Source organism: Pristis pectinata, chromosome 17, assembly GCF_009764475.1.
Source record: "Pristis pectinata isolate sPriPec2 chromosome 17, sPriPec2.1.pri, whole genome shotgun sequence".
Taxonomy (NCBI): Eukaryota; Metazoa; Chordata; class Chondrichthyes; order Rhinopristiformes; family Pristidae; genus Pristis; species Pristis pectinata.
In genome coordinates this window covers 24,629,514-24,643,798 of record NC_067421.1, presented here as the reverse complement: position 1 = coordinate 24,643,798, position 14,285 = coordinate 24,629,514, and the positions used below count along the sequence as shown (strand labels likewise).

At 39.3% G+C, this 14,285-nt stretch overlaps 1 protein-coding gene across 16 annotated transcripts in view; it reads right to left on the bottom strand.

The window, feature by feature from the left end:
• LOC127579657 (lysine-specific demethylase 2B) overlaps nucleotides 1–14,285 on the bottom strand; it is a 196,989-nt gene that overhangs the window by 62,905 nt on the left and 119,799 nt on the right. For all 16 annotated transcript variants that reach the window (XM_052032594.1, XM_052032599.1, XM_052032595.1 and 13 more), the window contains one exon: nucleotides 4,869–4,955. In XM_052032594.1, coding sequence (XP_051888554.1) covers nucleotides 4,869–4,955 — 87 coding nt within the window. The remainder of the gene's footprint in view (nucleotides 1–4,868; nucleotides 4,956–14,285) is intronic.

Below are 14,285 nucleotides of genomic sequence, written 5' to 3'. Positions count from 1 at the left end.
TGTCATATATTCAAATGATGATACTCAAAAAGGATTACAGGTTGTTAAAATAGCAAAATAACATGAAAATCTTTGAGCCTACTCAGGAAGATATCAGATACCAGACACTATTCTACAATGCAGAAGGTAAAATGCTTACACTTGCACTAGCAGATATCTGAGTAATACAAATCACAAGAAGACTCTAGTCAAAAGAATGTCCTTCTCACAAAAGGGAATATTCATGTTTACTACAAACACTGTTGCTATACACAGAGCACAGCAAGGAAAGATTAAGAGGTACTGAAAAGACAAAGCAAAATGAGCCAGCAGTAGTCGTCTGTGTAGGGTTCTATTTCATATGAATAAGTAAAAACCATCTGTAAGGATCAGTTCGCAACTCAGAGAATGAAAACTAAAAAAAATGCTCTGCGGTATTCTTCCTACTCTTCCTATTTAGTAAAGGAGGAAAGTATTGATATTCAGAATAAGGTTCAGGAATGGATAAAAAAAAAATGAGCTGGAAAGTAGAATGTAATAGAAGAGATTTTTAAGGAAAGGAAAATAAGACAAAATATAAAAAGGGCAAATTAAATGTAATGTTATTTGGTGTAGAGTATCATGGAAGGGAAGATAGCTAATGCTTCCCCATTCCCTAAGCAGTGTTTAAATAACCAACCATGGAGCTAAGAGCTCTAGAAGTGAGGGCATACATAACTAAACATAAACAGAGCTTTATTTGTTAATTTCTAACAACCTCTTCCATGTGCTTTCTAGCATCTGGATTGCCTAGGTGAGTAGAAAGTAGTAGATTAAGCTCTGGATATGTTTTAAGTATCTATTCTCTAAAGAGGGAATGAACAACAATTTTTCTCTGATCAAAACTTCTCAGAAATTGACACCAATAGCAAAACAGTAACATAACAGTGTCAGCATAAATTGTTACATGAACCACCTATTTTCTCCACCTTGACCCCATCCCCCAAGCTCACAAAAGCGTCCTCAATCACATACTTACTTTCACTTATACTCAATATTCTTGTTATCCAAAGTACATCACTGAATGATCAATAGTTGGCTAGGCTTTCTTCTCATTAAGTGGGAGAGCAGGGCATTAATAAGTACTCCTAGATGAGTCTGCAAAGGTCACAGATGGTAGAACCTTAACTGTTTTCTATTGAGTCAGGAATGAGATTCTAACTTGGATCTCAACGGATGTGATTGGTTGGACATTCACCTTTCGTTCTGTAGCCAGAATCCGGCAGATGGAAAGCCATCTTTTTTTGTGGCACAAGGATATTCTTAGAGGATATACCAGATGTACTTTGGTATTCATGATATGGTTTCAGTTATCATTGAATCAGTCAATGATATAAGCACAAGAGCTGGCCATTCAGCCTATTCCACCTGCACTGGGTCTTTGATAGAGCTATCCAATTACTTCCGATCCTTCAATAATTTTCCCTTTGCAAACTCAAACATTTACTGAGTTACTTTTTGAAAGTAACCACTGAATCTATTTCCACCATCCTCTGCAGTGCATTTTAGATCACAAGTGGTGTAAAACAAACGATTGCTCGTACTGTCATTTCCTTGACAAAATCACCTTAAATCTGTGTTCTTTGGTTACTGATCCTTCAGCAACTGAAAATAATTTCTCATTTACTAAACCAAAATCATTCATGATTTTGAAAACTTCTGTTAAATTTCCTCCTAAACTTGCTATTTTAAAAAGAAACCTAACTTCCCCTGCCTCTCCACATAAATGAATTTCCTTATTCCTGATACCAATCTAACAAGTCAATGCATTCTAAGATCTTCATATCCTTCTTAAACTGTGGCGAATAGAATATAACATGGTATACCAGTGGTGGCCTAACCAAGATTTTAGATGGAATTTCTAGCTTTTATTCTGTATTTAAGAACAGTGTCAGCAAAAATTGTTACATGAACCACCTATTTTCTCCACCTTGACCCCATCCCCCAAGCTCACAAAAGCATCCTCAATCACATACTTACTTTCACTTATACTCGATATTCTTGTTAAGAATATTGCCAAGAACCTCATATGTTTTCTTGCCCTTCTCAAATTATCCTGCCTCATTCACCAATTTGCCAGGAGGACGGAAAAAAATTGAAAGGTGGGTTCAAAACCGAGAGTCGTACAGCATGGTACAAGCCCTTTGGCCCAATTCGTCCATCCAACCAAGATCCTTATCTAAGATAGTCCTATTTGCTTGCATTTGGGCCATCTCCCTCTAAACCTTTCCTGTTCATGTACCTGTCCAAGGGTCTTTTAAATGTTCTTATTCTACCTGCCTCAGCCACTTTCTCTGGCAGCTTGTTCCAAATACGCACCACCCTCTTCATGAAGAAGTTGCATGGGCAAAAGACAGTGTGCATTCACCCTATCTATGCCCCATTATTTTGTACACCTCTACAAGGTAACCCCTCAGTCTCCTATGTTCCAACCTCTCCCTCTAACTCAAGCATTCTAGTCCTGAAAAAATGTAACATCCTTGCCTTGTGAATCCCAACCCATGACCACTCAAAATGGAGGAGGAGCATCTAAAATGGAAGTGAGAATCTTGAGTCTCTTCACAGAGAGCACACAGAAGCCCTGCAAAGATCACAGGAGGAGTGCACCACCTCCGACACTACCCTCAAGCATCTTTGTTCCAACCTCCGATAGAGTATGCAGATCTTACAATGGCCTTATCAGTCACCTCAAAACCATATAGAACTGGAGTGGAAAAAAACTCATCCCTGACCTGAAAGTGCAATACAGAGAAATGCAATTTGCAATTCTTGAGTGCTGGTGTAGGAAAAGGAAAATATTATTTGGTACATTCAAGGATTATCTTCTGACATTATATCTGCGGCACATCATTGGCGTTGAGCAGAGGAAGTTTTACTCTGCATCCTACTGTGCTAAACCTGTTCCTGGAATGCTTGATATCAGCATTGAACACCTGAAATGAACTTCACCATTCCTCAGCTTGAGCATCATCATCACAACAAGCAACTTCATGGAATCACAGAATGGCTACAGCATGGGAGAAGGCTATTTGGCCCATCATGGCTATATGCAAGAACATTCCAGGTTGTCCCATTCCCCTGCCCTTTTCTTTAAATACTTCTCCAGCTGCCTTCTAAAAACTGAATATGCCTTCATCACCACCCCCAGCAGTGCATTCCAGACCCTAACCACCTGTGTAAAAAAAAGTTGTGGGTGATCCCAGTGTTTTATGAAGGTTCATCATGATTTCTTTACTTTTGCACTCCATGCCTTTTTTTTAAATATAAAGTTCAGGATCCTATAGACCTGTGCTCTTATACCCTTTTAGAATTGTATCCTCTCATTTACATTGCCACTTTTCATCCTTCCTCCCAAAATGTAACATTTCACATTCCTCAGCAATAAACTTCATCTGCCACCCAATTCACCAGCCTATCTCTACCTCCTTGAAGTCTATAACTAACATTTTAAAGTATTTTTTTATTTAATGTGGATGACACAAAAATTGAAGGCTTACAGACGACATAAATTTTGGTGGTGTTGTGGATAGTGAGACAGGTTGTCTTGGGCTACAGCAGAACTAAGATCAATGAAAAGTTGGGCAGGTGGAATTTAATCCTGACAAGTGCAAGGTGATGCGTTTTGGGAAATCAAATAGGAGTAGGACATATACAGTAAATGGTAGGGTGCTGAGTAATGTTGACAAGGAGGACTTTGGGGTTCAAGTCCACAGTTCCTGAAAGTGGCAACACAGGTAGATAGGTTGGTGAAGGTGGTATATGGCAGGCTTGCCTTCACAGGTTGGGGCACAGAATATAAAAGTTGGAATGTCATGATGCAATTTGACAAAATACTGGTTGGACTGCACTTGAAATAATATGCGCAGTTCTGATCACCACACCATAGGAAGGATGGGAATGCATTGGACAGAGTGCAGGGGAGATTCACCAGGATGTTGCCTGAATTGGAGGTCTCTAGTTATGGAAAGAAATTAGATAGGCTGGGCTTGTTTTCCCTTGGAGCAAAGGAGGCTGAGGGGTGACCTAATAGAGGTATATAAAATTATAAGAGCCATAGATGGTCAGAATATTTTTCCCATGATAGGGGTGTCAAAAACAAGAGGGTATATATGTTTAAGACGAAAAGAAGGAATTTTAAAGAGGATTTGTTGATATCTGGAACTTACTGGCAGTGGAATCAGATACAATCATTAAGTTTAAGAGACAGTTAAACAGGCACTTGAACAGGCAAGGCACAGAAGGATGCAGACCTAAAGCAAATGGGGATTAGTGTAGCTGAGCAAACAGGATAGCATAGATGTGGTGGGCCAAAGAACCTTTTTCTGTGCTGTACAATTTTATGACTCCATGACTTTTGAAGCTAATAATCTCTGAGCAGCTACATTGTGAATAACACAAGAGCTGAATTTATATTAACATTGCAATGGTTGGTACATATCAGTGCATGCAAAATTAAAAATTGCATAAACAAACAATATATTTAATTCAATCACATTGAATTATGAATTCCCAAGGCAAAATTGTGCTACCAAAAATTAAATTTTAAATATGTAAACGCAGCTTGAAATCATGACTGTTTAAAGTTTCTTCAGAAATCCCAACACGAGAACTCAAATGAAGACATCATAACAGGCTTAAAAAGATCACTGCAAAAAATTTTCAGAAGTAAAAAAATTGTTTCCTTGCAAATTCCAGAGATGGTGAACAGACTAGTTGTACTTTACAACATCCTGGTCAAATTAATGAAAAGTTTACACTTCTGCAACCATAAAAATTTCAATTGGCAGCAATTACTGAAAAAACATAACTGAGCATTTCTTTCAGTCTATGATTCAGACATTTCTTCTTACCTTCACTGTCTTTTTTGGCCATGTTACAATTGGGACCCCAGTAATAGCCAATTTTTGATCATCATTAGCATGTTCCTCCAGCACAGTCTACATTCACAACAGAAAAGAAAGAACAATGCTTTAGAATCAAACCACAATGAATTTGATTGATATATATACTTTAGTTAGGAAAACAAAATTACATGTCAGTCACTGATTATTTTAATTTCCGTGACATCTCTTCTTTTCACTTTTTCCTCAGTTCTTCTGCTATTGAAAGCCCCATCCATACCCTTATTACCTTTAGTTTTGACTTTTCTAACAGATTCTTGGCTACATTCTAATTTCTGTAAATTAGTTATCCAAAACTCTGAACACACAAAACAAAAATCCAATTTGCTCATGAAGTCCATGGCTGTTAACCCATATGGACACCTGACTAAACAATGCCTAGATTCTGAAATAAGTTCACGTTTCCATCCCTATAATCTTTACCAGCCCTCCAAGAAAGCTCTGCTTCATGAATTTATTGCCTTTTTAAGCATTCCCTATTTAAACTGCCACAGGATTGGCCACCATGCCTTCAACTACTGAGATCCTAACTCTGAAATTCTGACCAAAAGCTTCTCTACCTATTAACCTCTTATTTCTTCTGCAGGATGCTCCTGGGAATCTACCTCATCTGTTCCAGTGTTATGTTGATATCAAGTTTTGTTTGTTAATTCTTCTGTAAAATGTCTTGGAATTTTATTACATTTTACAACAAATGCAATTGGTATTGGTATTGGTTTATTATTGTCACTTGTACCGAGGTACAGTGAAAAGCTTGTCTTACAAACTGATCTTACAGGTCAATTCATTACACAGTGCAGTTACATCAAGTTAGTACAGAGTGCATTGATGTAGTACGGGTAAAAAAAACAATTACAGTACAAAGTATCATAGCTACAGAGAAAGTGCAGTGCAATAAGGTGCAAGGTCACAACAAGGTAGATCGTGAGGTCATAGGTCATAGTCCATCTCATTGTATAAGGGAACTGTTCAATAGTCTTATCACTGTGGGGTAGAAGCTGTCCTTAAGTCCGATGGTACGTGCCCTCAGGCTCCTGTATCTTCTACCCGATGGAAGAGCAGAGAAGAGAGAATGTTCCTTTTACATGGAATCTAGTAGATCATTGAAAGCATTGCTTGAGGTGGCTTGGAACACAATTTAGCTTTCAAAATAGAGCTATGTTTAACCTAGGCTGTTCCTTTAAAGGCCAAACATTCCCCCTCCTTCCCAGTCTGAAATCTGTTTAGAAACATGCGAGCCATTCTGTTGGTTTGCAACTGCTTACATTTTTTTTATTAATATGAATTATTCTTTTGGCTTGAATGAATAAGTGGATCCTTGCATTTTGAAAGTGATATATAAACACTGCAGGCCACGTGCCCTGCACCATCTAATTGTTCCTTAAATGAGAAAAGTTTCTGCCTGATCAATTTCTTCAACCTCTTCAAAGTTGTGACAACATAAGAATACTGTTGCAGGTCCAGGGTGTAATTTGACTTTCAAAAGACCTTTGACAAAGTTAATTTAAACTCAAAAGGTAAACACTATTATAAAATCAATAGAAAGGAAGGACATTGGGTCAGAAGAAGTGGAATCCTTATGGGTGGAGCTAAGAAATAGCAAGGGTAAAAGGACAATAATAGCAGTTATATATATAGGCCCCCTAACAGCAGTCAGGATGTGGACTATAAGTTACAGCTAGAAATAGAAAAAGCGTGTCAGAGTGACAATGTTAAGATAATTATGGGGGATTTTTAACATGAAGGTGGATTGGGAAATCCAGCAAGGCAGTAGATCTCAGGAGAGTGAGTTCGTGGAATGTCTAAGGGACGGCTTTTTGGAGCAACCAGGGGATCGGCTGTTTTGGATTGGGTGCTGTGTAACAAACCGGAGGTGATTAGGGAACTAAAGGTAAAGGAACCATTAGGAACTAGTGATCACAATATGATTGAGTTCAGTTTCAAATTTGAGAAAGAGAAGCTCATAACTGGTGTATCAATATTTCAGTGGAACAAAGGAAATTACAGTGGCATGAGAGAGGAGCTGGTCCAAATTGATTGGAATAGTAAGCTAGCTGGAGGGATGGCAGAGCAGAAATGGATAGAATTTCTACAAGAAATAAGGAAAATGCAGGATAGATATATTCCAAGAAAAAAGGTTTTGAATGGAAAAAAGGCACAAATGTGGATAACGAGAGAGGTTAAGGCTAAAATAAGAGCAAAAGGGAGGGCATATAAGGAAGCAAGAATTAGTGGGAAAACAGAAGACTGGGAAACTTTTAAAAACCTGCAGAAAGAAACTAAGAAGGTCATTAGGAAAGAAAAGATGAATTATGAAAGGAAGTTGGCAGATAACATTCAAGAGGATACTAAGAGTTTTTTTTAAATATATGAAGAGTAAAAAAGAGACACAGGTTGATATAGGACCAATCGATAACGGTGCAGGAGAGATTATAATGGATGATAAAGAAATGGCAGAAGAACTAAATGAGTATTTTGCATCGGTCTTCACTGTGGAGGACATCAGCAATATACCAGATAGTCAGGGGTCTCAAGGAATGGAACTGAATTCAGTTAAGATTACTGGAGAGAAGGTGCTTGGCAAGCTAAATGGATTAAAGACAGACAAGTCTCCCGGACTGGATGAGGTGCATCACTGGGTTCTGAAGAAGGTGGCTTTAGAGATTGCGGAGGCACTGGTGATAATTTTCCAGGAATCAATAGACTCCGGCATGGTTCCGGAGGACTGGAGGGTTGAAAATGTAGTTCCACTGTATAAGAAAGGTGGGAGGCAGCAATAAAGGAAATTGAAGACCTACTAGTCTGACATCGGTGGTGGGAAAGTTATTAGAATCAATCCTCAAGGATGAGGTTATGGAATACCTAGAGGTGCAAGGCAAGATAGGTCCAAGCCAGCATGGTTTCGTGAAGGGAAGATCCTGCCTGACCAACCTATTGGAGTTTTTTTGAGGAAATCTCAGGTAGGGTGGATAAGGGAGAGGCTGCAGATGTTGTGTATTTAGACTTTCAAAAGGCCTTCGACAAGGTGCTGCACAAGAGGCTGATTAATAAGACGAGAGGTCATGGAATTACAGGTAGGATAATAGAATGGGTGGAGCATTGGCTGGTTGGCAGAAAGCAAAGGGTGGGAATAAAAGGATCCTGTTCTGGTTGGCTACTGGTTATTAGTGGTGTTCCGCAGGGGTCGGTGTTGGGGCTGCTTTTTTTTTACTTTGTATATTAACGATTTGGATGATGGAGTAAATGGTTTTGTGGCTAAGTTTGCAGACGACACCAAGATAGGTGGAGGAGTAGGGAGCATTGAGGAGACAGGAAGGTTGCAGAGAGACCTAGATAGTTTAGGAGAATGGGCAAGGAAATGGCAGATGAGATTCAATGTTGAGAAATGTGCTGTTGTACACTTTGGAAAAAGAAATAAATGGGCAGATTATTATCTAGAAGGGGAGAAAATTCAAAGTACAGAAGTACAAAGGGACTTGGTGTACTCATGCAGGATACCCTAAAGGTCAGATCGGCAGTAAGGAAAGGGAATGCAATGTTGGCATTCATTTCGAGAGGTATAGTGTATAAAAGTAGGGAAGTGTTGATGAGGCACTATAGGGCACTAGTGAGGCCTCATTTGGAATACTGTATGCAGTTTTGGGCTCCATATCTTAGGAAGGATGTGCTGATGTTGGAAAGGGTTCAGGGGAGATTTATGAGGATGATTCCCGGAATGAAAGGGCTTACGTATGATGAGTGTTTGTCGGCTCCTGGACTGTATTCACTGGAGTACAGAAGGATGAGAGGGGACCTCATAGAAACATTTAGAATGTTGAAAGGACTGGACAGAGTAGATGTGGTCAAGCTGTTTCCCTTGGTGGGTGAGTCCAGGACCAGAGGGCACAATCTTAGAATTAGAGGGTACAGGTTTAAAACAGAGATGAGGAGAAATTTCTTTAGCCAGAGGGTAGTGAAATTGTGGAATTCTTTGCCACGTACAGCTGTGGAGGCCCGATCATTGGAGGCATTTAAGGAGGAGATAGATAGGTATCTAATTAGTCAAGGTATCAAGTGATATGGGGATAAGGCTGGAAATTGGGGCTAGAAAGGAATAGTTTTTTTTTTGCATTTCTCATTTCTTTCTCCCTTTCTTTTCTCTTTTTCTTTTTTTCAGCTCATGGAGCAGACTCAATGGGCCAAATGGCCTACTTCTGCTCCCTTGTCTTGTGATCTTGTGAAATTAGTAATGAACAACTTGAAGGAGAGGAAGCAAGAATACTAATTAAAAAGAATGCCTATCCATGGTGCTGCGGAAGGAGTGGAAAAGAGTGCTAAGGAAAAATAGAAGAAATGCTACTGGGTGGCCCTGCTTTCAGCACTGGGACTATTTGTATTTCTAATTTACACAAGGACCACAATTCATAACACCAATGTGAAGTGATCAGTTTTGCAAATTATACCAAATGTGATATTGGAAGAGGTAGCTCTCCATTGACAGATATACAATGAGTTAGAAAAGTAAGCAGAACAATGGTAATTTTATACAGATGAAACTAAAGCAGTGTGCAAAGCAAGATGTGTATCAATTATGAATGAAAGTCAAAAGAGACTGCAGATTCTTAGTAGAATTGGGGCTGAGCAAGTCGAGCTCATACGGAACAGCGATCGGGAAAACCAAGACAATGGAGAACCATATAGCCAAACAGTGGAACATCAGCTATTTGAGATCATGATTAAATTTTACTGCTTATTAGGCTGCACTTCAATGCTGCATCCAGTTGCTATCAAGGAAAGGCATTCAGTGCTGAAGACAGACAATTATGCTACCCTGACATCTGAAGAATAGAAATCTGCCTGAAAAATGGGTGGATAAATGGTGATCGTAAAAAGAGATTTACTTACATAACATTTATCACAACTTCAGGATACCACAAAGAACTTTACAGTTATTGCAGTACTTTGTGTGTTACAATGACTATAATATAGGGAATGCATCAGCCAACCTGCACACAGAAAGGTCCCATAAACAACAACATGATAATGATGAGGTTATCTGTCCAGATAATGATGCTGATCAAGAGGTACACATTGACAGGGATACTCTAAGGACTACTTTGCAGCTCCTCAAATAGTGGCATTGGATTGTTTCATCTGCTTGAGAGCACAGACAAGGCCCTAGTTTAGCATCTCATCCAAAAAAACACTTCCAACAGTGCAGCAGGTTCTTAGCATTACACTGAAATATCAGCCTTGATTTTTGTGTTAAGTCTCCAGGGTGGAAATGAACCTATAACAGTCTGACTCAAAAGGTTATCAACACAGCTAAAACTCACAAGACTAGACATACATTTCAATCATTTACAAAATTGTCAAGGGTTCAGAAAAAATATGCTATAAAATTTCAATTGGAAGACAAGAATGGAATTATAAGATACAATTTCATGCTAGAGGATTGTACTCATTAGGATGCAGGTTTGGATCTTTCTTTCTTCACACTAAGGTTAATCAACATGAAGTATAAAATTCCACATACAGTAGTTGAAAAAAATGCCCTTGAATTGCTTTGAAATGCCACAGCTGGCAGTTGAGTTACGCTAGCTGGGCTGAATGGCTCTTTCTTACCACACATCGTTAGCTTGTGAAATTTTAAATGTTGGAGTAAATTGTTTATCCCACCACATGTTGCTAAGCATTAGCCTTGAGAGTGTTTTATTTCAGAGATCAACCAGATATATGGATAAATGTGAACTTTGTACATCCTTTCAAAATCCACACCAATGTACTCTTTGCATATTAAGATGAATCAGCCTACAGGTTAACACTACTATATTTACAAATGTAATGGGGAAGAAAAGGTTAACCATGTTATTACATTCTCCAGAGTTTGTCACATGCTTCTTTTCCAGAGTCCATTAAGCAACAAAGAGAAATGGCTCCAGGGAGTCTGAAAGAATAAGCAACTGCACTGCCACAGACTGAATATACTGGGTCAAGAGCATACACCTGATTCGTAATTTCAGTACTGTAAATCATTCACATGAACATGTTTAAAAAAAAGAGCAGGTGTGCTATCGTTCACAATCTGTGATGTTCACTCCAAGGCCCCTCTATATCTCCACACCACCCAACATTCCTCCATTTACCTCATGTTCCTGGCTGTGTTGCATTACCCTTCCATAGCAAGATCCATTTATTTTGAAATTCCATTCTTGGCAACATTAACATAAGGTAATAAAGCCATCACACTTGCTTGGCATAAGATTACACTAAAAATTGTCAGCAATAAGGACTCATGTCGTCTTGTATTTCAAATCTCCTCTTTCACTCTCATACACCAATGCACAATGTGCACAACAAACAGTGAACTTTGAGTCTCTGTTCCTATAAGTGAAATGCTCATGTTGTTTCGGAACCAGCAATTCACAAGAGGTAAAATCTTTTTTAGTCCCACTTGCTTCCCCATATCCCCTCCTCACCATAGTCTGATATGTTTTCCCCACAGCCTTTTCTTCTCTTGCACTTTGGTTGCTAATCTTTACTGAATTATCTGTATGATTTTGGCAATACTAAGCTGATAATTAAAATAATGTACATTAGTAAGGAAAGAGTAAGGCATCAGTAAGTTACAGACAAATTTAAAGAGATTATGAGGTTTATATAGAGTATCAACAGCTTATCCTTTAAATCGTACTAATAGGGCCATTCTATATTTGAGTGTTGACTGTCAATTTGAGAAGTATCAGCATCACAGGCATGCCCAATCTAGGCTCTAGCCAGTAGACTGCAGATGCTGGAATCTGGAGCAAGAAATAACTGCTGCAGGAAGTCAGCAGTTTAAGCAGCACCTGTGGAAGCAAAGGGTTGAATTTTGGGTTGCGACCCTGCATCAGGACTGGTGCAGAGTCTCACTTGAAACACCGACTATCCCTTTAGCTCCCCAGATGCTGCTTGACCCGCTGAATTCCTCCAGCAGTTTGTTTTTTTGCTCTACCCTCTAATAATTTCAAATAACCTGGACAAGCATACATTCCAGTAGAGGCCACTAAAGAGCAATTATGAACAGGAAGCACCATTGTACAATGGCCAATTCATCAAGCTTTGTTCAGCAAATTATGCAAACTAAGAATGAAACCTACTTTATGGGCTACAGCCAGAGTCATAGAGTTATACAGCACGGAAATAGGCCTTCGGGCCAACTCGTCTGTGCTGAACAAGATACCAATCTAACCTAGACCCATTTGCCTGCGTTTGACCCATATTCATCTGAACCTTTTCTATCAATGTACCTGTCAAAATGTCTTTTAAACATTTTAACTGTACCCACCTCTACCATTTCCTCTGGCAACTCATTCTATATACCAACTGCCTTCTGTGTGCAAAAACTTGCCCCTCAGATCCACTTTACATCTTGATGCTAAAGGAACTCAGCATGCCTGGCCTGCTGAGTTCCTCCAGCATCATAGTGTTTTTCATCTAGATTCCAGCATCTGCAGTCCTTTGTTTCTCCACTTTACATCTTTCCCCTCTCACCTTAAACCTATGCCCTCTAGTTTCAGACTCCCTTACCCTGGGAAATAGACTGTGACTATCTATCATATCTGTGCCCATGATTTTTATAAACCTTTATAAGGCTACCCTTCAGCCTCTTCCTTCACTCCAGGGAAAACAGTTCCAGCCTATCAAATCTCTCCTTATAACTCAAGCCCTCCAGCCCAGGCAGTATCCTTGTGAATCTTTTCTGCACCCTCTCAAGCTTAATCACATTGGTGCGAGTCTTGGTGAGTTTCACTCCTGGACAGGTTCAGGCCAAACTCAAAAGAATATTTATATATACAAGAACTACCTATTTCAGATTGACACTGAGTTCTGATTGACATAAAAGCAACACTGTAAATCTTGCACCATTATTCTCTTCAGTGCCAGATTAGTCACCTATCCCAATGCATATTAACAATAAATAATCATAAGAACTGAATGATTTTTTTTTTAAAAGCTTGCACAAAAGCTTTTAAAGTAGGTAGTCAGTAGGTGAAGACAAGGCACTCTGCAAAATGTTATGTGAGCATGGGGGACCAGACACAATTGCACAAGGACAAAGAGAAGCAAAAGAATAAGATTGGTTTATATAATAAGATATTGGTATATTGTTTAGTTTAGATGAAAATGCAGAACAAAAAAAAACAGTTTGATTTACTGTGTATGAAACTATTCCTATTATGCTTCATTGACTTTACCAATTATTAAATAATTTAACAAATGGGTCTGTTCATATGCCTTCATTTTACATTACACAGTACCCAAGACTCATCAGGAGTGGCAATATACAAACTCTCAACTTCACAGCAGGAGAAAGCCTTCCAGCATAAAATCATAGCTAATCTGACTGTAATCTCAACTCTGTGTTACCACCTTCTCCAGTAATACACAGAACAGTACAGCACAGAGCAGGCCCTTCAGCCCACAATGTTGTGTCGACGTAGCTAATCCCTCCTACGTACAGAATGCCCATATCCCTCCATTTTCCTCTCATTCATGTGCCCATCCAAGCCCCTCTTAAAAGCCCGCAATGAATTTGCCTCCACCACCCTATCAGGCAACATATTCCAGGCATCCACCACTCTCTGAGCAAAAAAACTCACACCTCACGTCTCCTCTGAACCTATCCTCTCTCACCTTAAATGCATGCTTCTATAATGTTTCTATTCTTTGTTTATCATGAATCCCTCTGCCTTGACCTTCTCCTTTCTAAGGTGCATCTGACAAGCTACCACTGTGACCAAGCTTCTGATCACTTTTGTCTCTCTGTAGTTCAAAATCAACTTTTTTTTTTGCTGATTTTACTCATGTTAAGCACCTTGTGATGTTTTGCAATATAAATGCTGCTACATAATTCCAAGCTATTCAAGTTACACAAGAACATTAGAGAGCAAAGGAGTAGACCACATGGTCTCCTCAAGCCTCATCTATTATTTAAAAAGGTGGCTGATTTTACATCTCATCCAACGTCCCAGCCCATCTTTGCATCCAAAGGATCTGAGGAATCTGAGGACTCCTGTGGAATCCTCAGTCTGAGGACAATCTGAGGAATCAGTCCAGTGAATCTGTACCGCACTGACTCCAAGTGATGAAAACTGTATGCTTCTTCAAACCAGGTCTCAAAGTCCCCTACAATTTCAGGCAAGACTACCCTAATTTTGTACTCCAGCTCCCTTGCAATAATGACCATCATACTTATTGTCTACTTAATGTTCTAGAGCATGTAGATATTAGGAGAGAGGATGTGTTGGAGCTGTTAGAAAATATTAGGACAGATAAGTCCCCGGGGCCTGACGGAATATTCCCCAGGCTGCTTCGCGAGGCAAGGGGGGAGATTGCTGAACCATT